At 39.3% G+C, this 23,497-nt stretch overlaps 3 protein-coding genes across 5 annotated transcripts in view; 2 read left to right on the top strand and 1 right to left on the bottom strand.

The window, feature by feature from the left end:
* The window catches only part of LOC136445843 (uncharacterized), a 36,472-nt gene that overhangs the window by 1,026 nt on the left and 11,949 nt on the right, over positions 1-23,497 (top strand). For both annotated transcript variants that reach the window (XM_066444007.1, XM_066444008.1), the window contains exons 2-4: positions 242-429; positions 835-1,013; positions 1,424-1,528. In XM_066444007.1, the coding sequence (XP_066300104.1) occupies positions 242-429; positions 835-1,013; positions 1,424-1,528 (472 nt within the window). The remainder of the gene's footprint in view (positions 1-241; positions 430-834; positions 1,014-1,423; positions 1,529-23,497) is intronic.
* LOC136446011 (FAST kinase domain-containing protein 4-like) lies at positions 3,540-9,403 on the bottom strand. 2 transcript variants are annotated; one of them, XM_066444274.1, is made up of 8 exons: positions 9,282-9,403; positions 7,632-8,810; positions 7,265-7,336; positions 6,819-6,963; positions 6,035-6,283; positions 5,444-5,558; positions 4,930-5,044; positions 3,540-4,222 (listed from the first exon to the last, which is right to left on the bottom strand). In XM_066444274.1, the coding sequence occupies exons 2-8, from the start codon at positions 8,763-8,765 to the stop codon at positions 4,115-4,117; spliced, it is 1,938 nt and encodes a 645-aa protein (XP_066300371.1). In that variant the 5' UTR covers positions 8,766-8,810; positions 9,282-9,403; the 3' UTR covers positions 3,540-4,114. The 2 variants fall into 2 exon arrangements, with proteins under 2 accessions (XP_066300371.1, XP_066300372.1); XM_066444275.1 differs by having other exon boundaries at positions 6,035-6,280.
* LOC136445841 (centrosomal protein of 70 kDa-like) lies at positions 9,790-23,434 on the top strand. The gene is made up of 17 exons (XM_066444005.1): positions 9,790-10,017; positions 10,722-10,818; positions 12,045-12,168; positions 12,623-12,713; positions 13,023-13,196; positions 13,555-13,640; positions 13,789-13,870; positions 14,459-14,568; positions 15,266-15,343; positions 15,676-15,784; positions 18,858-18,956; positions 19,461-19,607; positions 20,055-20,213; positions 20,953-21,124; positions 21,870-21,984; positions 22,412-22,491; positions 22,667-23,434. The coding sequence occupies exons 1-17, from the start codon at positions 10,012-10,014 to the stop codon at positions 22,723-22,725; spliced, it is 1,788 nt and encodes a 595-aa protein (XP_066300102.1). The 5' UTR covers positions 9,790-10,011; the 3' UTR covers positions 22,726-23,434.

Raw genomic sequence — 23,497 nt, 5'->3', positions numbered from 1 at the left:
ATCTAGAGGAGACAACGTATCGTGATTTTGCCGAATCTATCATGTTGTTGTTTGTCCTTGGTTCTGAACACTATACACAGGCAAACACACCTGTCCTTAGTGCTGGACTATCTAGGTTGCGACGAATTGATTGTTAAATGTATATCACGTCTTTCTCTTTGATGATAGGAGTATTTCAAGAAACAGAAAGCTATCTTGTGATGTTCTTACATATCCACCATTGTGTTGCTTTGTACCCCAGATCACGGACAGACAGACCTTTATCACTGCGTATGTCCAGCCGTCGGAAACCGGATGGCTTGGCACACTGGTCCGCTGTGACTTGTACAAGGATAGGAGCCGTGACGTCATGATGACATCACTGACAGACTACGGTTGGAAGGACGAGGATACAGTCATGAATGTCGTCACCGACGCCGATGACGTATGGTGAGTTACCATCCATGGTGTATACTATTAAAACCACATGAGTGCTGTAATGTATGTGTATCTGTGTACAGTCAACTTCCCACTTGTTTTATTCCTCATCTTTTCTTCCTACCTGCAAATCAGTTCATTAAATGAACTAAATGAATGCTCTTACGAGAAACATTTTGGATCCTCAAGCTTCTGTATGCCAGACTGTATCTAATACTCGTGAAAGTACTACTAGTACTACTACTATCAATGGCAACTAACTTGAATATAACCTAACCCTAGGTTACTTGTAGTGTAGACCTGGTAAATAGTGTTGGCATTAATACACAATAGCACATAACACGCACTGTAGATATAGCTCTCCGGATGGCACAAACTCCTGCTGGACTGCATGTTTCTACCTTGCCGTTCCCTCAGGCGCTACAGTTATCTGTTGGACAGCTGTTTCTGGCACCGCCGGGGTCGTCACTTCGACGAGCTGGCCGAACTCCCGCCGCCAGACCCGCTCACCTGGCTGCTCCAGGTCGGTAGGAACGTCTACAAGACAACCGCGAGTTTCCTCAAGGACGCAGGCCGCCCGATGGAGAAGGCAACAGGTCAGTGCTCGGGTCTCACTGTGAAGCTTGAAATATTCGCGAGGTCTCTTCACCACGAAATCATGATAACGCGAATATGTTTGTGTGTGCTACAGTACTGTTTCTGTGACAGTGAACTTAGAGCACCGCAAAAACCTCCTTTTCACTTTTACCGCCTGATCCAAAAAGTAAACAGATTCATTCACACTTTATCGAAAATATTTCGGTTCCATGATGTGCCCGGTCCTAGAACGTATACCGAAAAAAGAAGGATTGTTTTCAAATAACAAGGCTGACAATATCGGTACACGAGGAGAGTAATGCATAGTTGCTCATGACTCATGTGGTATTCGTAAGAATGCATGTAGAAATGTAAATTTTACTTTGTCTTCCTTGATCTCACGGCGTATTGATTTTTTCTACTTCTCCAGACCCACGCACAAATGACGACACCCCACGAACGACACTGATGACTGTAAAGGAATACGTGACCAAAACGTTCTGGCCTGAGGACGCCAAACCTGACAATCATCATGGTGAGTGCAGAGGAACAGTTGGTGTTCACTCGTTTCAACGATACATAAGAATGTCGAATCTAAAACGGCTCGTTCCCAATTAATTCCCAATAATTTGCAGTATGCAACAGACCTGGAAGGATCGTATAGGGTGAAAATATATAAGCTAAAACTGTGCTACAATGCCCTGATACCAAGACTTGCCGGTGTTTATTGTGCATATACATGTAACGTTACTTGTAATGGTCTGTCCCCTAACCCTCCTGTGCCATGATTTGCCCAAATGAAGACATGAAAAGAGCTTGTCGACTTAAACCATTTTCCTATCTTTACAGACTCTGCAAAGGACGAAGATGCCACGAGAGGTTGGTTTGACAAACTCTATCGCACAGTCGGAGTCGCCACGTCAGGTGACGTCACACCAACGGTTCGGACGGGACAGACAAGCGAAGGAAAAACTGAGAGCCAGGAAATCGGTAGGGAAAGATTCGTTTCTGTAGGCCATGACTTTGCCTATCATAATGAAATAACAAAGAACTGTCCTTTATTTTGGGAAAAGAAATGTTTTTTTCAAGACAGGTGTTTTAAACTTGGATTTTCACACTTGGATTTTCTCTCTTCACTCCGCCTCAGGTGATGACGAGTTTACTACTACAGGCTGGTGGTACTGGACACCTTCAACTACGTCATAGATCACGTGATCACAAGCTGGAAAGCTGAAGGGGAGGGGGGTAAGATAAGTGATGTCAGAATAGAAGAACATCACGATCGATTATTTAAAGATGAATAGCATCTGTTGGAGATTAAAAATACAAATGAACAAAAAGATAAGAAACAAGGGTCAAACTAGCCTCAACAACGAATGTGTCAAATGTATCAAGCTACATTTTGTACAGTATACTGACTCTAGCATTATCTGAGCTAGTTCCCACCTAGAAACATTACATGGGCTTGATGATTTTCTAAACATCAACCAATGAAATGTTTTGTATTGTCTCGATCTGTATCAATTACTAAATGTTATCATTTACTTTAGATGATTGTAGAACAAACAGATGTCCATGTGTAGAGCAAATTAAACCTGAATTTCTCTGCCCCTTTTTTGTGTATAGCAAGACATCCAGCTATATGTTTGTTCCCAGTGAATTTTACTGGCATTGCTCAAAGAAATGTACTACTGATATTACATGTAATGCCAGTAAATAGGAAGAATAGCACATCTGTTATCCAGCACACTTCTGTCACATCAATTTTCTGACAAGATTTTGGGTCCGTGCCAGCTCAACAGCGAGCCTCTCTGATTTGTTTCCTCTCTAAATCATTGTCTTAGCATTAATCCTCTGTGGAATAACCAATTGCAATGAAACAGGAATGAAAGAGATGTGGAAAGCAAGCTCAAGTTCCCTCATGTCTTGATTTAGGAGTGAATAAACATATTTGAATTTGTACTGGCTTACCTGTTTATATGTGTGTGGATGGTGTTGAGCACAAGGAACACTGTGTATTGATAGTGTTCAGCACCAGGGACAGGCATGTTTAATTGTGAATGAGTAGTGTTCAGCACCAGGGACAGGCATGTTTAACTGTAAGTGAGTAGTGTTCAACACCAGGTACAGGCCTGTTTAACTGTGAATGAGTAGTGTTCATCACCAGGGACAGGCATGTTTAACTGTAAGTGGGTAGTGTTCAGCACCAGGGACAGGCATGTTTAACTGTGAATGAGTAGTGTTCAGCACCAGGGACAGGTATGTTTAACTGTAAGTGGGTAGTGTTCAGCACCATGGAAGGGGTGTGTGTGGATAGGGTTCAGCACCAGGGACAGGTGTGTTTACCTGTGTGAGGAGAGTGGTGTTCAGCACCAGGGACAGCCATTTTCTAACTGTAGCAGATATTAGAGATTCAGAAGGAATAACTCTCTCTCTAAATATATATTCATGTGTTAGCCATGGGAATTCAATGCAAGGGCAATACATGGGTGTAAAATAGTATCTTACTGATTCAGACATAAAGAGTAGGAAACACATAGCAATGGTTTGTGTTTTTCAACAGACATTTTAATTCCATAACATTACATATTTTGTTGACAGTTGCATACACAGGTTCCAGTATGGTAGTACTACATTGTTTATCTCATATCGTTTAGAAAAAGGCAACACATCTTGATTTTAAAAGGTCCAGATTCATTTTGTAACATCATCCTATTGTGGATGTAGATTTTTCTTAACCTTCTCCCTACTGCATAATGCTGTAACCAATAGGGTATCAGGTGTCAAATTGCTACATCAGTGTGCTTAAGGTTAAATGTGTGTCAAAAGTCACTGTTGAATATGGATTCTCCCCTAATTGAAGAAAATCTTTCAACTGCAAATTTGGATCATTCCATTAAATTCCAAGGGAGTGATGTAGTAATAAATGTAAGCAGCTGCAGGAGAGATGGGACTTGAAATTAATGTGGTTGTGAGGTGAAAATATTCGTTGATCACCCTCTTCTCAAATGGAACAACCCTTAGAACTGTTGATAATATCTTAACATTTGAACATTATAATACTAAACTCTATGTTCGTTTTACAGGTTTTCTGACAAAGTTGTTATGTGGTACAGGCTGGCTATAATACATTGACGGCCTCCTCAGCTATAGCCTTCCGTATCTTGTCCTTGATATACTCTACCCGCTGGAACTCTGATTTCAGCTCTTTCCATTCGTAAAATGGTACCTGTGGTAAAAAAACATCATAAGCATAAATGCATGTAATACTAATATACATTGTAGGCATAATGGCAGGTAGTAACAAAATCTAGACATAAATGTACTGCTATTGGTGAGGGACCTAGTACTAGTCGTAGGATATGCTTTTTGTGTATGTTTGTGCTAGAGATTGGAGAGAGAGAGAGAGAGAGAGAGAGAGAGAGAGAGAGAGAGAGAGAGAGAGAGAGAGAGAGAGAGAGAGACTGTGAGTGAGAGATGGAAAGAGGTTGTGTTTGCATGTTTTTTGTATATGTGTGGTGTGTGTGTGCAAGAGAGAGAGAGAGAGAGAGAGAGAGAGCATGTATGTCTCTGTGTGTGTGTGTGTGTGTGCATGTTTGTGTGTGTCTGCCTGTGAATGTTTCTGTGTGTGTTTGTGTGTGTATGTCTGTGTGTACATGTCCATGTACAAGTGTCTGTGTGAGTGTGTGTGATTGAATATGTGCACATTGTGTGTCTCTGGTTGTGTGATTTTGTGTGCATTGGTGTGAAATGTTACATGAGAAAAGATGACTAAGTCTTGAAATATCCAACTCTACAATACTACATGTACTGTATTGGCACAGGATATCATTTATGTCAGGCCACAGCACAAGGCTCAAAACACTAAGCATCAAACCTCAGACTTTTTATCAACACAAAAATACAATCTACAGCACAAGACCCTATCAAACCCACCTCCAGTAAGGTAAAGTTGGCAGCCTGTAGATGTCGTCTGCACATGGCAAACCTGCCCAGCAGCTTCTTACTCTGATGGCAGTAGTTCCCATACTCCCACACCAGCACAGCAAACCTACACACGTTTATTTGTACGTTTACTCAAATTTTCCATAAAGAAGAGGACAGCAAAACAGGTGTAAAGACAACTCTGCATGTTACTGTCCGAGGTAACAACATGTACAGACAATGATACTTGGAAAATACATGCAGTATGTACTGTAAATCTGTATGTGCAATAAGTTTTAGAAGGTCACCTACTTTTACAACTGTCTTTTTTATTGTAAAATTCACAATACAAATAGTTTATACATTCTCTGCATTCTATCTTGCATTGCTTTTCCTTTTGTAAATTGGCTGAAAGCAGTGAAATTTCATTTGAATTTTGTGTTTCTTATTACAAGCTACTCTCGAAAAGTCATTTGAGTTGTTCATTCAGTAATTGATTGACAGTTTATAGAACTGCGTGACTTACCTGTGGCTTCCGTCTTGTAGTGCTATCAATTCTGATTGGTCCCCAGGGATGTGGTCAGCCTGGTACTCGTGCACGGTCAGGCCACGGTTATCTTTGTCCAGCACAAATTCACAATCTATGGGTGGGAATTTGAGTTGACATTAAAAATGTCATTTTCACCATAATACTTCATCAATGAAAAGTCATTTTTCTTAGATCCATGATTTGTTGCTTCATACAATGCCAAGAGCTACATGACATTAGTGGATTGAGACTGAAATCAAGTTTCTTGATTACACAGACAATACACATATTGTTCTGAATCAAAGTTAAACTGCAAATTGCCAACACAAAATTTGGACTTACTGATCAGCTCCAGTCTTTGTCAAGGAATGAGCAATCCACTGTTTCTGTAACGTCATGTTATGTAGATATAACATGTGACTCAATGAGCAGTGGATTGCTCATTCCTTGACAAAGACTGGAGCTGATCAGTCGTAAATTTGGGTCCAATTTTTGTGTTGGTAATTTGCAGTTTAACTTTGATTCAAAATGACTTCTAGCAACACAGATGAACCTTTAAATGAATATATATTCTATGTTCACACTAACCAATGGTCCACCCGTACGGCGTGACGACTTCAGACCGTAGCTTGTGCAGACCCCCCACCACAGTGGCTACGGTGTCCACTACAGGTAACGCCGCCTTGTTGTTCTTCCCTGGACTCACGTGAATCTTACTGGGGTGGCAGAACTCGGCGGTCAGCAAGGGGCCGGAGTAACTGGTCAGTTCCTGCTGGACAGTGGTGTGGATGTGGAGAATCTTCAGGAGGGCGGACTGAGCCTTGAAGGACAGACCTTCTGGAGATCAACAAATAAAAAAGTATGTTATCACCAAGGTATCATCAAGTATAGGAGGAGCATCTTTGCTTTAAAGAATGCTTACAGCTAGATGTGCAAAGGTTAAGTGTGACAGGTCATTCAGTGTAATATAACCAGCTACTGCGTGCCTGCAAAGCTGGAGTGTTTTGCAGAGGGGTGGTTATACCAGCTATATAGAGACAGATGTTACTTGCTAAAGTATCCTTTATGCGCCAAATTAAAGTTGTCTTGATTATGAAGTCAAGCAGCAGAGGAAAGGTTAAAAGGAGACCTACATATTCTTCTCTGAGCTAAGGAATTGATTTTAACTTCAAAATTGAGGATGAATGGTTGTACCCATGAGATATATATTTAGATGAGATGTGTACTTCAATTCTTCAAAGTAAAAATCCCTGAAACAGTGATCACCTGAAAGAACAGGTATGCACATTTGAGCCCTTGTAAACACACTACATTAACTATAAGCTTTTTGAGCATAAAATACACTAAGAGAGTATCATCTGTAACCTCTGACCTGTCAGCGCCATGTAGAAGGATGGGGTCAGTACTTTGGCCACCAGTGTGGGGGTCAGTCTGCCCAGGATGGCCAGTGACCAGACCAGGTCCAGCTGCATCCACTTGGGCAGGGAGGACAGGCCCTCTGTCACATAGGGCAGGACCTGGGGGATAGAGAAATACAGGGATCATTATCTTCACTTAGATTACAAGATTATGTTTCCATAGAGTTTGTGGCTTTGCAATTTTGTTTTTAGTTAATATAACTGAATATACTTCAGATGGATTGTTATGATGTGTGGGTAGGTGTCGTTAAAACAAGTTAAATCATGGGTCTGCTAGCTGCTTTCTTCTTCATATACAAAAGGACTGGCATATGAATGTATCTACATCGAAAATAAAAATGCTATACTGTGTAATGTATAATGAATAATGAATAGAGGTTATGTAATTATGTTTAATTACCTGATCAAAGAACTCATCTGCACTGCTTGGAGTAAAGTTCAGCCTCCCAAATGCCAGCAGGAAATTTGCCACCTGCAACAGTGCAGAAAAAGAATGAGTTACAGTATACGGTACATACTGTATACATTAACTATCAAATCTATCAGACTTAATCCATGCTTTTATTAGTTTTGACAATATAATATCTTTTGGCTGCTTCTCAACATTCATTGTAACTCCCTCTTGTAATGTGCAGGTTTGCACATATCTTATCATTTAATCAAAATAGTCTACTAGTAGTTCAGGTAATATTTAATCACTGCTACTATCTATGGAAAATACAAATTTCTAGAGATCAAAAGAGTGAAAGATTTCCAAAAGCTCTGACCTGTTCTTCTGAGAGAAACTTCAGGTTTGTTATGACATAAGTAGCCATGGTGTCCATGAGCGGCTGGTGGTGCCACTTTAGGTAGGAGTAGGACTTCGCAAAGCTGATGAGGGTGGGGGGTTTCAGCTGGGGCACCTGCTCAACCAGTTCCGCCGACATCTTCTGCAGAACAGCCGTGTTCGGGAAGTTCAGGTTGGCGAATGCATACGCGACAGTGGTGGCGACGTCGATGTCGAGGCGAAACTGTCGGCGGGACAGATGGTAGGCTAGAGCACGGAGTAGAGGTACTGTCCGCCTGCCGCGATTGGCTAGGACCTGCAGCACTCTTGCGGTCTCCTCTTGCGATAGTTGTTCCGCCATCTCCAATACTTTGTCTTCTAGCTTCTCCATCAGGCCTGTAGATAGATGACCGACGCTTACCATCAGCTGTACTACAGATCGTGGCTCGCGAAGTTCTGTCCAGCGCATGTCCAGATTCCGCAACACCTCGCTCATGAGCTCTTTCTGGCTCTCCGTGGTGGAATCGCCGTGCATTGGGAACTGCGCGAGAAAGCAGAGATGGTACATGTTCAGCCGCCGCATGCGCCATCGGATTTCAGTTTCCAGGGATTTGATAATCTTGCTCTCAGGGTTCATACCAATTAGCAGCAAGTTCCTGAGCATCGTAAGGACGCTGCCAGTGAACAGCTTGGCCACGCTATTGTTGGCGACGTTACACAGGACAAGGAAATTTGGGTCTTGGAGAATCACGTCGTTCGTGACTCCCTCCTCCTTCATGGTTTGCGTAAAGCCGTGCAACTTGGCGATCGCGAGAACTGCGTTGTCTCCGGTCATGCCTTCCTCGTTCACTTCCTTCCAGACGTCTTCTGGACTCTGCGCATTTCTTAACCTTGTCTCCAAGGTGAACCTTTGAGTTTCCAAGTCTGTAGCTTCCGAGCCTTCAGTTGTCACTACTGTAACACCACTTTCTACATCTGTGTGTTGACTGTTGACCACAGATACTGTGCTACTGGGTAATCTTCTCAACAAAAGAGTCCTATTCACATAACCTGTCCATACAGAGACTGTCGTGCCTTTCCAGAGAGACAACGCTTGATGTCTTAGGTGGAGTATGCGAAGTAATCGGGTTGCCATGGTGATTCTTGAATCTCGTTTCCCAATCCACAGGTAAAGAAGGACCTATAGGAAGTAAAGACAAAATAAAACAAAACTGGTGAATCCTGTTACATCTAAAGAAAAGAAAAACTACTTTTAACACATAACCGTGAATTTTGAGGGAACGAATATGTCGGCATAATTTGTATATTGCAAACGTAACATTTATAATGCTTTGTAGCTGTATGTAGGGGGTGTCTATTATATATAGTATTAAATTATTTACATGGTGTACTTTTCTGAAATCTGAATATTGCGATCAAGCTTTTCTCAAAATAGAAGGACAACAAAGCTCATTTCGATCTTTCTTTATCCGACTTTCCAATCCCAACAACTTAAATCATCATGAAGGGTACATTTTGTATAACTGGCTTCGTAGTCCATGTCATGTTACGAAACTCGAACGAAAAATATCACAAACGTTAGGGGTGTTTTACCAACATCAACACGATATTACTTCGGTCTTGTCAGATATGTATATTCTATATGACTTACCTAAAGGATTTAGCGGCCCCTGAATGAATATGGCTTTCAGATAAATGGATAAAATTATGATTTTCTTGAAAGTTACGGCCCGACCACGTTCGTGGACGCCGCCATCTTGGAAGTGTTAGGTCGACAAGACAACATAGGTTACAACAAAGTAATTCATCAAATACCCATATTTCGAAAATTAATCGTCTTTATGAGGTAATGATATAATCAAAAGTTAGATAAGAATATGTTTCTGACTATAATCCTATTGAATTCCATGTATTTCTCAGATAAATAGACAGAACTTACGTGTAATTATGATCCTAAGGGGCCTCTTTGACCTTTTGGCACATTACATTTCAGATATTTCAAAGACTTTTACATTTTTGACGTGCACGGTAATATAGTACTGCAAATGCATGTAAAATATACATTTATTACTAAAAATGAAGTAGCTACAATTGTTTATAATCTATATGTTTTCCTTGAATTCGATTAGCAACAAAATGAAGTTAGACCACCCCCATAAGGCAAGTCTAACAGGCCGTTACCTCGATGAATGGACCAAAGGGCGCCGAATTCGTCTGCCCGTGATGTTTTCATGTTTGTTGTGGGAATACTTGGTGTAACGGCGAAGCTGCTCTTCCAACCGTGTCTACAGAGCAGTTTCTCTACATGAACCACTTCAGATGGTGGTCAACGGGCCTGTGAGTGAAGAGGACCCAGTTTTACACAGCTGAAACCCACAAATATGGAGGTATTGTGTTCTAAATTCTGTGCCAAGTTCAAACTAACGTTGCTGTATTTGACACTATACCTTGTTTTAGTCAAATGATCTTTTCTAGGCTCTGTGTCACTGTGAATTTTACAGTGGCCTTCTACGTCCTACATGTATATCTCAAAGGTAGAAATCATGTAGTTTGTTACTGAAGAAAATAACACAAATAAGTGAAAGTTTGTTTTGATAGCTCAAGCAACCGAACGTCAACATACCGGCGGTAATAATTTTCACAAATTCGAAAACATCAGAATCTTCACAACTTCTTGAAAATTTGTCTTGACTTTTTGCATATTGGAAAATAAAGTTACTCATAAAAGCAAGGACATCAGAAACAGGAGACTTCATCCCCAAAACCCTGGAATTCCTGCATGCTATTAAACCACGCATACAGACTACTAATAATTTCAAATACTGTAAATGCAGAAATGTTTGCGGTGGTTTTATGTTCACAGTTTCCATTTTCACTGTTCCATTTTGTGACTGTAGCACTACTATTGTTTCAAACGCGAACTCAAAACCACTGCGGACACTCCACTTTCTCCCTAACCATGAAATTAAATCCCTGCGAAGTTGCGAACATTTCTGAATTTTACAGTACCTGTAATGACAATGGCAAAAGAATGTTCTTGTGTTTTGCACTCTTTTTTAACCTTGAGCCATTGGCAATGTTTTTATTCCAGACCCCATGGAATGAGGTGAACCAGCTGCTGAAGGAACATGGCCTTCCTGTCATAGTTCCTGTTCAGCCTGGGCATGGGGCACTGTCTAACTCTAAAGGTAAGTACAGAACCTGGTTGGAACAACACCTCAACCCCTTGTTTCTATATACAGTAGAAACCGCTTTTTTGCAAAGCCTATTTGCCAGCTCAATTTTCCCAATTACCAGGCTTCGCCGATTACGAGGTGTTAGCTCAAACTGACCTACCCTGAAAGCCAGACTGTTTATCAGGCCTTTTAGCCGGTTCCTTCTAGCTAGTTCATTTGGCGGCCCAGAGCCCGGCGATACCGTAATTACCGCACCGGGGGAGTTCCAGCCCAAGTTGACTGGCGATTAACGACCATTTCACAGTACATGTGCGGTACAATTAAAATTTAGTTCATCCACATATTGAGACTCAGGAATCTGTTAATCTGAGACTGATGTCAGGATGAGGAATTGTAATACGGACTGTACTGTAATGTATCAGTTCCAGACATGGCGAATTTGAAAATAATCTAGAATTTTGAGCTGATGAAAAGATCGGTATGCCTAAACACCTCACCCAACCTCATCCGACCTCACCCGACCTCATCCGAGTCTAAAATGCAGTGTATATGGGGTAGGGACATGATATATTTGACGTTCTGCATACGCGTACGTTGAATATGCAATTATGAATGCAAAACAAGCAGCAAACTCTAAGTATTTACCAGTTTTTATAAGTTACTCCGCTCGTTTCAAAGATAGAAAATTTCTGGCCGCCATATTGGATCATGCCACTGTTGGGGTCTACATGGGGAAGTTATTTATACCTTTTTTATCTATTTTTGTCCGACAGGACGATAAAACGGTGGGTACTAATTACCTTTTCATCACAATCCACTCGTAATAACTGTACGCAATAACTGTACACAGTAACTGTACACATTAACTGTACACAAAGTGTTTTTCAGCCTCGAATACACGCACGTAGTGTGTAGTCAATTGCGTCGGCTGTCTTGACCTCCCTTTACTTATAAAAACTGGTTAATACTTAAAGTTTGCTGCTTGTTTGCATTCATAATTGCATATTTAACGTATCCAGAACGTCAAATAATGTCCCTGCCCCGTATACACTGCATTGTAGACTCGGATGAGGTCGGGTGAGGTCGGATGAGGTCCGGTGAGGTGTTTAGGCAATATATTACCCTGAAAAGATAACACAATAGCAAAGCACTCCCGATGCAAAAACTAAGCTGTATAACCAACAACAACATTCTAGAGTCCTTATAATGATGTTATATGTTGTATCAAACCAATGTAGATGTGACAGTGCTTGACAGTGCCACAGCTCTGTCACTACGGGACAGCCTACAGAGCCTGATGCAAGACTGTGACCGACGTCAGGTGCTCATCCAGGACCTCATCCTGACTAACAACCAGCTCAAGTGAGTAGCCTGTGTCTGGGATTATCATTAAAGAATGGACAACACATGTTGCTAGAATTGTTCAGTTGTGTAGATGTAAAAACCCTTGCTACAAAAAAGACTTGGGGCTCCCCCATCCATGTGCAAGTACGTCCAACCCCCATATGATGGGGAATCTTCTTCTTATGGGGAATAAAAGACGTTAAAATGGATAGAGAGAGAGATAAAGGACAGTTGTAAGGCACAACTTTGGCAGGCCCCTTTGCAGGGAGAGGCCAGTTGAAGCATATGGACAGCGGTGTTTTCATTCCACAGACTAGTAGAAGGATATTACTCCCCTCCTTTGAAATTTCAATACCAGCTGGGCTACAAAGTCTGCTCATCACTGACAAACACCACTTAAGGGCAAAGTGACCAGGTACATGTACATGATAGAGATCTGACTGTTGTCTTGTTCTGTGGTTGTGTGTTGTAGAGAGAAGGTTGGCAGGACAACAGCAGCAGAACCATCACAACAACTGCACCAGCTTCAACAACAACTCAAGGAGTCTCAGGCTATGGCTAAGGTACAGTTTATATGCACATATCATAGTCAAAAATTAACCTTCAATACTCTAAAGATGAACCTGCAGCACCAAATTTGTGTTTTTAAAGCAGGAGTTTTGGTTGCTAAAGGTTAATAAATCAGAGTATTTAAGGAGAGTTTGCAAACTGATAGGGGTGGTGGTCGGGGATTCAAGTTGATCATACAGAGAACAACTACAAGTTGAATTTGATTTTTTGCCCAAATGCAAATGAATTTGATTTTGCATCTCTCAATTAATCCTTGACCTCTACCATTAATAATTGATATTGTGACTATCTATTTGTACCAGACTCTAGACAGAGAAAAGACAGAGAAGGAACATCAGCACAGAAGTGAGGTACAGCTTCTACAGGACAGACAGGTGTTGTTAGACCGAAAGTGTCGTGGGCTGGAGACTACAGTACAGGAGCAGCGCCAGCGCATACACAGGATGAAGGCCAAGATCAAACTAGCAGTACAGGAGGTTCGTATTGAATTCCCTAACATATATACAAATGTATTCTGCAAATATTCATTTTCCTCCTTTACAATCCCAGAGTGGAATTCCCGTCATGGTTCAGTATTGGAGGCTACCAAACAAAGTTGAGACCTTAAAAGCCAGGTAGGGATCTAGCCTGGTTGAATTGCGCTTAAAGTGGCTGCCCAACACCGGTCAGCCCCTATATATATAGCTAGAGGGGCTATGACAGCCTTGGATAGCGGAGTTTGTGTGACAGAGACTAGTTAGGGATCCTGCCATCTTCATCTCAATATATGGTAGTGTTCAACTGTTTTTTCTTAACAAATGTGAAATTTTGTACCTTTGCCTATCTGTCTCTTAGGAGGAAAAGAGACTACAGACTCAGGCAGGACAACATGAGGAGCCTCAACAACAAACTACAAGCACACCTGGTGTTTGGGAAGAAAGGTAAGAACATTGGATTTAAAAAAAACAAATTGCTATGTGATTCCTCAAAGTAGATTAATGACATAAAATCATTTTTCATTTGTACTGTCTGCACTTTTTCATTATCTTTGTTTCAATGTCATGGCACTATTTTATTGCACATGCCCAGGGAAGAGGATGTGACTGCAGATATCCTCAGTACTGACTACCCCAACTTTGATGCCACTGTTAACTACAAGGCTCTACTCAAGGTGAGGAGTTTGATTCTACATGGTATTCTTCTGTAGTCTGTTTTGGTTTTAAAGCTGTACAAGACATGGAGTGTCACCCATTTTTTTATTTTTCAATATGAATAATCCACATGTATTTCTTATGTATAGATTTATTGCTTATAGTTATACATTTGTGTGTTCATAATGTATTTCTTATGCATGTACATGTGCATGAATGTGGTATTGCTTCTCAATATATCTTTAGACGATGATGAATGGTTTATTGGGAAAACTTACACGAACTGACAGTGGCAGTCAACTTCATGACCGAATTGGAGTCAGATTTACAAAAGTATCAAAATTAACCGACTAGGTAAAATCTGGTGACATATCTAAAATCATCAAACGTTAGAAACGTTTAAAAACCGGAATGGAAGACGACAACAAGAGTCCAACAGTACGACCTTCAGACTGAGCTCTGCGGTAGTACATGTACATGTGTACATGTGAAATATTTTTAGCTCGTTTTAAAAGATAATACACACAAAAGATAATACACACAATAGACATTTGCATACTCATGACATTTTACACATGTACAAGGCCTTTGACACAATTTTTATCTAGTCTTATGAGGCTCAGCTGGAAGAGAAGCAGAAGCATGTGGAACAGGTGACAGCAGAGAACAGGCAGCTACAGGTGCAGATTGAACAGCTACAGGAGGAACTAAACACCAGGTACCTACTTTTTACATATTCTTCAAAAATTATTCAAACTGTTCATTTCATGATAATGCACGAAATGAGTTGTCTATTCAGACCACTAAAATCTATCCGAATTTCCCTAAGCTCACAGACAAAGAAAAGACTATTCTTCTTTTAACTACCAAAAACCCACAAATTATAGAAAAGGTGGGACATTACGTCTTCCATTGCTTACAAAAGAGAAGTCAAACCCTTCACTAGTTATAGACAATTACATTTGTATAATTTAGATAAGCAGCTTTTATACCTATTTTGTACACTGTTCTTTTATGTGTGTTATTTGCATTTAGCCTTCGGGCATGAATTTGCAATAAACTTATTATTATAAGTAGAGCACATGATACATGTAGTATTATTACGCTTTGGAAAAAAAAACAGTTTGATTATAGAAAAGCTTAATTTTCTCAATGAACATTGACAAAAGGAGTTGATGTATGTACAGTAGATTTAATGTGAAAAAGCTTTAAGGGAGACCATCTACTGGGACGTACATAAAGCCAGTTCTCTAGTATTCCGGATCGGAAAAATATTGGAGCATTTGCCAGAAATACGGACTGTCAGAGAAAAAAAAAAGATCTGAATACATTTTTCATTTGAAGAACTATGCATTTTCATACGGATTTTGAAATCTTATACATGTTATACATGAATTTATTTCCTGTATTCCCAGACCACAGAAGAAAGAGCTACAGTATGTACAGCACAGACTGACCAAGGCAGAAAAAGTTCTGGCTCAAAACAACCTCAGGTAAATGGCAGATGATTATATATATACCAAGGTACATGAATCTGCAAGCTGTATTCTACAGCTTGATGTACTGTAATACTGGATTTGTTAACTGTAACTTAATTTTAGCTGATTTACTGGTCACTAGTCAACAGCTAAAATTGCATCAGTGCAAATATTTGATCACTAATATTTGATACAGTAATGTTTGTTCCCACCGTTAAAATTAAGTGTCGTGACCTACTCCATTTTCTCCCATTTTCCTGCTGCTATATTAAAGTGATTTACAGTAGATTGTATTGTAAATTCCTTTTTTGCCCTGCATGCTGTACATGCTTTCTCTTGTTCTGAAGCTTGTCCAACAGAAGAAGCAGACATAACATGGATGACTCTAGAAGTCTCAGTACTGAAGTGTCCCACATTCCGAACCTGCCTATAGATGTCTGCAGACAATGGCTGGAGGTGATTACTTATAATTGTTATCCCCATGAAAATTGGAGATATAGTTTTGAGTGTGTCTGTTTGTCTGTCTGTCTGTTTGTGTTTCTGCACCACTCCAGTCAGCATAACTAATGAGCCTCTCGATGGATTACAATGATATTTGGTATGTGGGCGGGTGTTGTGAAGCCGAAATTCAAGGTCGATTTTGGCCCCCCTGGTATGTAACCTTGGTACTGCAGCAGAACTGCAATTTTTGTATCTTTTGACCTGGACGTGCTGTGGTCTTGATTTTTGGGTGGCAGATAGCTTGTGATGTAATAAAGAAGTGGTGTAGGTTTGGGCCCCCTAGCAGCTTGCTCTGGAACTGCAGGGGCATATTTAACAGACTCAAATACATGTAACGTATGTAGTTTATGGAAAGTGGATCATCAACAGATACCAATTATGCAAATAAATTCATAATTTGCATAATTAATGCAAAGCACCATATCTCATCTAATTGGAAAATTATAGGACTGTCAATACAGGGTGCGAAATACCTGGTTGCGCGTTGCGCAGCGCAACAATATTTCGGTTGGCACAAGTTAATTGGAAAGCCAGGTAGCGCTGAGCGCAACCTTGTATTTTGAGCCAAAGATCTCAATCGGAGCCCTGGAAGCTCACAAAAACACAGTGTCACTCTCTTAATATTCGGTAAATCTTCAATTGAAACCAAGAAATCAACACCTTTTTGTTTTAAACCATCCAAAACCCTCCATAGATCGTGGAATTTGAGCTGAAAAAGACGAAAACACACTGCCCTCGGCAAAACAAGATGGCCGCCATCACCATATTCCATATAGGGAACATGCAAATGAGGTTGCATGTAAATGAGGGGGTGACACTACCGCCCTCTAGCGACCATAAGTCACACTGCAGGTTCATGATAGGTTGATAATGATTCTTTGTTTTATTCATAGCAAGGAGGTTTTTTTTGGTCATAGTTTATCTGTAGGGGCAAACTTAAGTAATTTCCTTTATTGTTGTTGTTACATTAGAAACTCTACTATTATTATAACTGAATTATTTCTTCAAATTTTTTAAAAAGCTGCTTGATATGCTATACTGCTTTTGTGTTCACTACTGAGCATTTTTGCTTACTACTAATACTAGTAGTAGTATTATTACTGACTATAACTTTGCATGAATATTTTGAAATTATATTCCAGGATGTTAGTATTGATTATTACTTGGTACGGCCTAACTGATTGCTTGTGCTCCCACCTTTTAATAGTGGTGTGCCTAAATTTTTGCTGGTGTGCCCAATTTTGTTTGGGTTAGGTCAATGGGAACACAATACTATCTAATTTATATTTTTAAATATTAGTAGTATCATAATTTTTTGTAAACTTTTGCAAACTTTTGTAAACTTTTGCAAACATTTGTTAACTTTTGTAAACTTTTGAAAATTTTTGTAAACATTTGTAAACTTTTGTAAACATTTGTAAACTTTTGTAAACTTTTGTAAACATTTGTAAACTTTTGCAAACTTTTGTAAACTTTTGTAAACTTTTGTAAACATTTGTAAACATTTGTAAACTTTTGTAAACTTTTGTAAACTTTTGTAAACATTTGTAAACTTTTGTAAACTTTTGTAAACTTTTGTAAACTTTTGTAAACTTTTGTAAACATTTGTAAACTTTTGTAAACTTTTGTAAACTTTTGTAAACTTTTGTAAACATTTGTAAACTTTTGTAAACTTTTGTGAATTTTTGTGAACTTTTGTGAACTTTTGTGAACTTTTGTGAACTTTTGTAAACTTTTGTAAACTTTTGTAAACTTTTGTAAACATTTGTAAACTTTTGTAAACTTTTGTAAACTTTTGTAAACATTTGTAAACTTTTGTTAACTTTTGTAAACATTTGTAAACTTTTGTAAACTTTTGTAAACTTTTGTAAACATTTGTAAACTTGTAAACTTTTGTAAACTTTTGTAAACATTTGTAAAATTTTGTTAACATTTGTAAACTTTTGTAAACTTTTGTAAACTTTTGTAAACTGTTGTTAACATTTTTAAACTTTTGTAAGCTTTTGTAAACTTTTGGAGATATAGTTTTGGGTGTGTCTGTGTGTGTTTTCGGACAGCATAACTGAAGAACCTCTTGATATGATGGATTACGATGATATTTGGTATGTGGGCGGGTGTTGTGAAGCCAAAATTCAAGGTCGATTTTGGGCCCCCTGGTACTGCAGCAGAACTTGATTTTTTTCTACCTTTTGACCTATGGTCTTGATTTTTCTGGGGCAGATAGCTTGTGATGTAATGAAGAAGTGGTGTAGGTTTGGGCCCCCTGGCAGCTTGTTCTGGAACTGCAGGGGTGTTATTGTGAAAATCGTCTAAGGAGAATAACTGAACAGAGAAACGTTGGATTGCCATGATATTAGGTATGCAGGTAGCTTGGACAGAGATGTAAATTATGTTAATTGGGACTTTATTTGCATAGCTAATGAGGAAAATCTATATTTGCAGTGTTTTCAATCATAAGACCCAAATACATGTAACATGTGTAGTTTATGGCAACAGGTACCAATTATGCAAATAAATTTATAATTTGCATAATTAATGCAAAAGCGCCATGATTCATCTAAGTGGTAAATAATAGGACTGTCAATATTGCGACATGTGTAAGTTTGTTAAAGGTGTTTATGACCAAGCATATATTATATAAATGCAAAGTCATTTGCATAAAGAGAATAGTTCATGGAGAAATGAGGTCTACAAACTCTTGTTTTTATATTGATTGCTTGATTGATTGTATGAAATGCTCATATTTGTGATTTGACAGACATCTGATACCAGTGCATCTTTCATTTCAAACATATGATACCAGTAGAACCATTAGCTGTACAGTGAATTCTGAAGTGGAAAGTTAAGTCCTTACAGCAGATGTTAGATCATAACAGTCACAGCAGCTCAAGTTCTTAGAATCTTATCGTGGATTTGAAAGGAAAACCTCTCGCACAGTAGGTTAGTGCTGTATATAGATGAACTTCAGAATCTGCAAATATGTTTTCCTTAAGAAAGAGAATTGACAAGCCCTTGTTTCTCTGTCCAGGCATTTGCCAGCCGACTTAAAGTAGATGACCTTCAGGAGGGTTTGAGGCACATCCGTGCCCTTGAGAATACAGCAGACAGAGTGAGTGGGTTGGAGAAGGTAAGGAAACCTGTAGCTTTTCTTTACTTCCACTGCTGTTTTCTAAAAGGATTGAGACTTGCAGTTCTTTAAGGCTGCACCATTTTTATGATTCACCGGTATGAGGTCAGCCTTTTTTTACATGTAAGTCAATTTTGCAATGAGGAAAAAAGAGAGGGAAGCATGTTAGTGTTGTGAATTGTCTTACTAACAGTGTCTCTTGATCACAATGTACAGTGTACACATCCTGTGTTTGTATCCCAGGCCAACTTTAAAGGTCTAAAAATTAAAATATGCTTGAATCCCTTTTATGTACTAGAAGCCTTAGTAGGAATTGTGTTTGAAGGAGGGGAAGGAGGCATTTTTGGTGTTTTGAATTTGTAGTGGAATTCACAATGCAAGACAGAGCCCATGTTACCATTGTGGTGAGTTTATAGTGAGAGCTCAATGCACAAATCACCAACCTAAAACCAACACAAATATTTCTGACCCGACAGTATTGGCATGAAATGTTCCCTTGTACAGTTTGCAGATGAGGTGAAGTCTATTGTAGAAGACAAGCGAGCACCTCAGAGACAGACAGGACACAGCCATGCCGCCTGGTGTGAGAAGTCCTACAGAAATGTTCTACCAAAACTCAAGCTCTGGTTATACAGTCTGGCTGGCATGAAGGTTAGCTATACATGTAGTTGTACAATCTTGCTTTCAAATTGATACTTCACCCCAAAATATTGTTGGGCTTGTCTGTGTATGTAATACATATATGTGTGTTTGTGTGTGTGTGTGTTTAGGTGTGTGTGTGTGTGTGTAGGTGTGTGAAGGTGCGTGCATGTGTGTGTAGGTGTGTGTGCGTGAGAGTGCGCGTGAGAGCTCATTACAAATACATCTGCTTGGAGAATGTTTTTGTGGCCCATCATCATCAAAGAACATTGTAAGATGAACTCTCATACATGCTTAAAACAGTTTTGAATTGATAAAGGTGACTGTATCATATTGGCATTGTTTGTTCTAATGTGTTGTATCCTTATGTTTACTTGTGCCTCATTTTTGCATTGTTATCTACCTTTTTAGGCAAAGTAGTGGGAAACTTCATCTATCTACCTTTTTAATCACCTGTAGCATCTTCAAGATTCTGTGGCCCAGTTGGCAGGACAGGTGGTTCCTTGGGACCCATCCTTCCAGGCTGTGCCAGAGGGAAAGGTTTTTCCCAGCACCACTGACATTGCAAGGAGCATTGACGACATCACAAAGAAAGTCAAACAGGCACCACACGTCAAGGTAACATCTTATCATTAAAGGAATAGGCCAAAAAATTCAACCAATGGACCTTCAATACTGAATCCATTTTTCTCATGACCCTCCTTTGAACTTTGGGACTCTTTGGAAGGTTCAAGACTTAAGCCAGAGAGACTGACATGAAAAACACAACTTAGTTCTTGAACTGCCATCTCTGTGACTAATTACATGCCTCAATCGAGTCCTATTGGAAAACATGCCTAGTTTTCACAAAGACTGCTCCTTAGACAAAATACCAAGAGATACTGAGTATGCTTCTACTATATCGTATAAGGCTACCTTTCCACAGTATGGAGATTGTTTGAAAAGTCTTGATTCCTGATCTCTGAGCAGACTCCAAAATCCCCACAAAAAATAGTTTCTGTGTGGATATCCTTGTTGAGGGACGGACTTTTATTTTCAGCAAACTTCAAAGGTGTCTACAGAGATCTAGTGACCTTTGGCAATTTGTTGAAAGACTGCTGTCAAATTTCTGACCTGTCGCAAGAAATACTGTAAATGAAGAAATGTTTGCAGTGGTTTTATTTTCGCGGTTCGCGGTTTTCAAAACATTTTTGTCCAATACTGTAGCGGTATGTAACTATAGAGCTGCCGCAAACTTTAAAACCACCACGAACACTCCATTTTCCCCTTAGCGAGGAAATTAAAACCACGCGAACATTTCTGCATTTACAGTATCTAAAAGGTTCTATATTTACATTATGTGACTGTACCATTTCAGGGCGCAGGGGGAACTCCCAGTGCTGAGGTGCTACAGACGATGGTGGGACATTTCCAGAAGCTGTTTGATGTGCCAAAACTGAACGGGGTTTACGTCAGGATGAACCAAGTGTACAGCAGGCTGGGGGAGATGCAGAACATGATGAACTCTCTCAGGGAGGCTTTGAAGCTTGGTATGTACTGGAACCCCCTCCCAATCAGTCAGTATGGTACAGTCCACACATATATGCCACAATCATATACATTGTACATTGTTGTTTAAAGAATGATATGATTAATGTTTAATGTGCAAAGATGAAAATACATGACATATTGGCAGGCTTAGATATTGTTGATATTCAAGAAAATAGTAAGTAAGTAAAGTTTATTGCACAACAAATGTAACGGGTACAATGTATGGCAAGTTCGTAGACAGTACAAAATGTCAATACATATATGTCTTTGCTTATTAACAATGCTATTGAATTCTACAAAACTTAAGTCTAAACACTACGGTATACAATAAGAGTAATACAGAATACATATGTGGAACTATGTTACATGATACACAGGAAACATCAATTGTTTGCATCAGAGATCAATCGATTTCTTTTTAGAATAGAGGTAGATATGTATTGGCCTATGTACAAGGAAATTGCGTCAGGACATGACATAAGTAAATTGAACGTTTCTGGGCTTGTCTTAGATGGTAAGGTTATGTTTGCATTGCGGGTGAAAATTGACTCATAAATTGTACAGCTTTGCTGTTGATGAATTAGTGGAGTTTTACTGTATGAGAAGCTCAAGGATTTTGCTTTTGATAGTAGCGTTGATACATGAATACCTGAATAATTTACATGTTAAAAGAAGGTAAAATTGGCTCATTCATGTATGTTACTGTCTCATCAACCTGTACTAATTAACAATACTTCTCTTCAGACAAGAGTGCCAGTTGCCAGACGGTTGTGGACAGAGTTGTGGATGTGTGTGAGGCCCACAGCAGCACCACAGCCCAACAGTTGTACAGTCTGCTGCACACCAGCAGTCTGGACAGGTCAGTGTTTGTGTGTGTCAGATCATGATGTAACAGTTGTAGACAGTCGTGGACAGAGTTGTACAACATGTAGATGTGTGTGAGGCCCACAGCAGCACCACAGCCAAACAGTTGTACAGTCTGCTGCACACGAGCAGTCTGGACAGGTCAGTTCATATCATCACATATCAGGGAAAATTTTTACTTTACCTCAAGGGAGAGAAGTAATGTTTTTGTCTTGTCTGCCTTTGTGTGTATCTGGCTGTTTGTCTATCTGTGTGTGTGCCAGTGTGTCCGATGTGTGTGTTTCTGAGATTTCCAGTATATCAGTGCTGTGTTGCAGTACATCCTTAGTGCTGCTATTTTTAAAGTCTTTAAATGCAAGTTTATTTGTAACTGATTGATCATGGCTAATGTTTCTTCTCTACTCTTTCCTTTTCATTTTCAGTGTTTTAGATCGCCTGCAACAGTATGATAAGTTCTTCCCAGCGTTCCACCACCTTGTTCAACAGCTGCAAGACATCTTGGGTAGGTCGTTTGCTATTTTGTCTTGTTTCTTCTTGTTTGTTTATTTGTTTCACTTTATGTACATTGTATGTACATTCATGTCAAATATAGTAGGCATGTCGAGCTGGTCATTTGATATATTATAGAATCTTTATATAGATTTACATAATGTTTTGCAATGGAACATCTGTTTCAGAAATTGACAACATGGAGCACATAGTTCCAGCTGTGAGGGCCCTGAAGCTCCTGTCATAAAGGCCAGTATCATCACTCATCAGGTTTTATGTGGAAAAAGCCAACAGAAGAGAAATGCAGAATGGACACCATGGCAGCTATCTTATCTTACAAGTAAAGTTGCAACATCAGTATTAACATGCTGGAATTTTTATTTATTAGTAAAACAACTGTTTTCTTTATATTTCACCTGTAGTCTCAGTTTTTGTCTGCAAATGGAATCATATAAATAGCTATTTCTTGTCCAGTAGCTATTAAATAGCTGTATGGCTTAAGATTTTGCTGTTCCAGGTTACTTTAAAAAGTAATCGGGGAAAAACTGAATGTTTAACATTATTTTCACAGTAATGGTTTTAATCTGTAGGTAAATAGTGAGCTGTAGCATGATAATTAACAATTAATTACGGGTAGTTTACATGTATTTTTCCACAGTTTTGGTAGCTACATTTGGTATACTGATATACTGTAAGAATAATGTACCTTTAAAAGTATACATGATGAGTATATTTGTATATTTGAAACAGCATCCAGTATTTGTAGGGCAGTATATGATGTACATGCAGCATAGCTGTCAAATTTCCTGTTGCATTTTTAAGAGACATTGTTTTATTCAGTATTCTTGTTGCTCTAAGTTGATGACATGTTCAGGCCTCATAACTATTATACACAAACCTTTATACTAGTATATTTGCAGAATACTTTTTATTAGATGTCATGTTGTGCTTTGTTATTAACGTTATGCAAATATGAACAAATACACATTGGATCAAACCATGTTCAGGTGTTTTATTCT

This window comes from Branchiostoma lanceolatum, chromosome 12 (genome assembly GCF_035083965.1).
Source record: "Branchiostoma lanceolatum isolate klBraLanc5 chromosome 12, klBraLanc5.hap2, whole genome shotgun sequence".
Taxonomy (NCBI): domain Eukaryota; kingdom Metazoa; phylum Chordata; class Leptocardii; order Amphioxiformes; family Branchiostomatidae; genus Branchiostoma; species Branchiostoma lanceolatum.
This window is presented reverse-complemented; position numbering and strand designations above follow the sequence as displayed.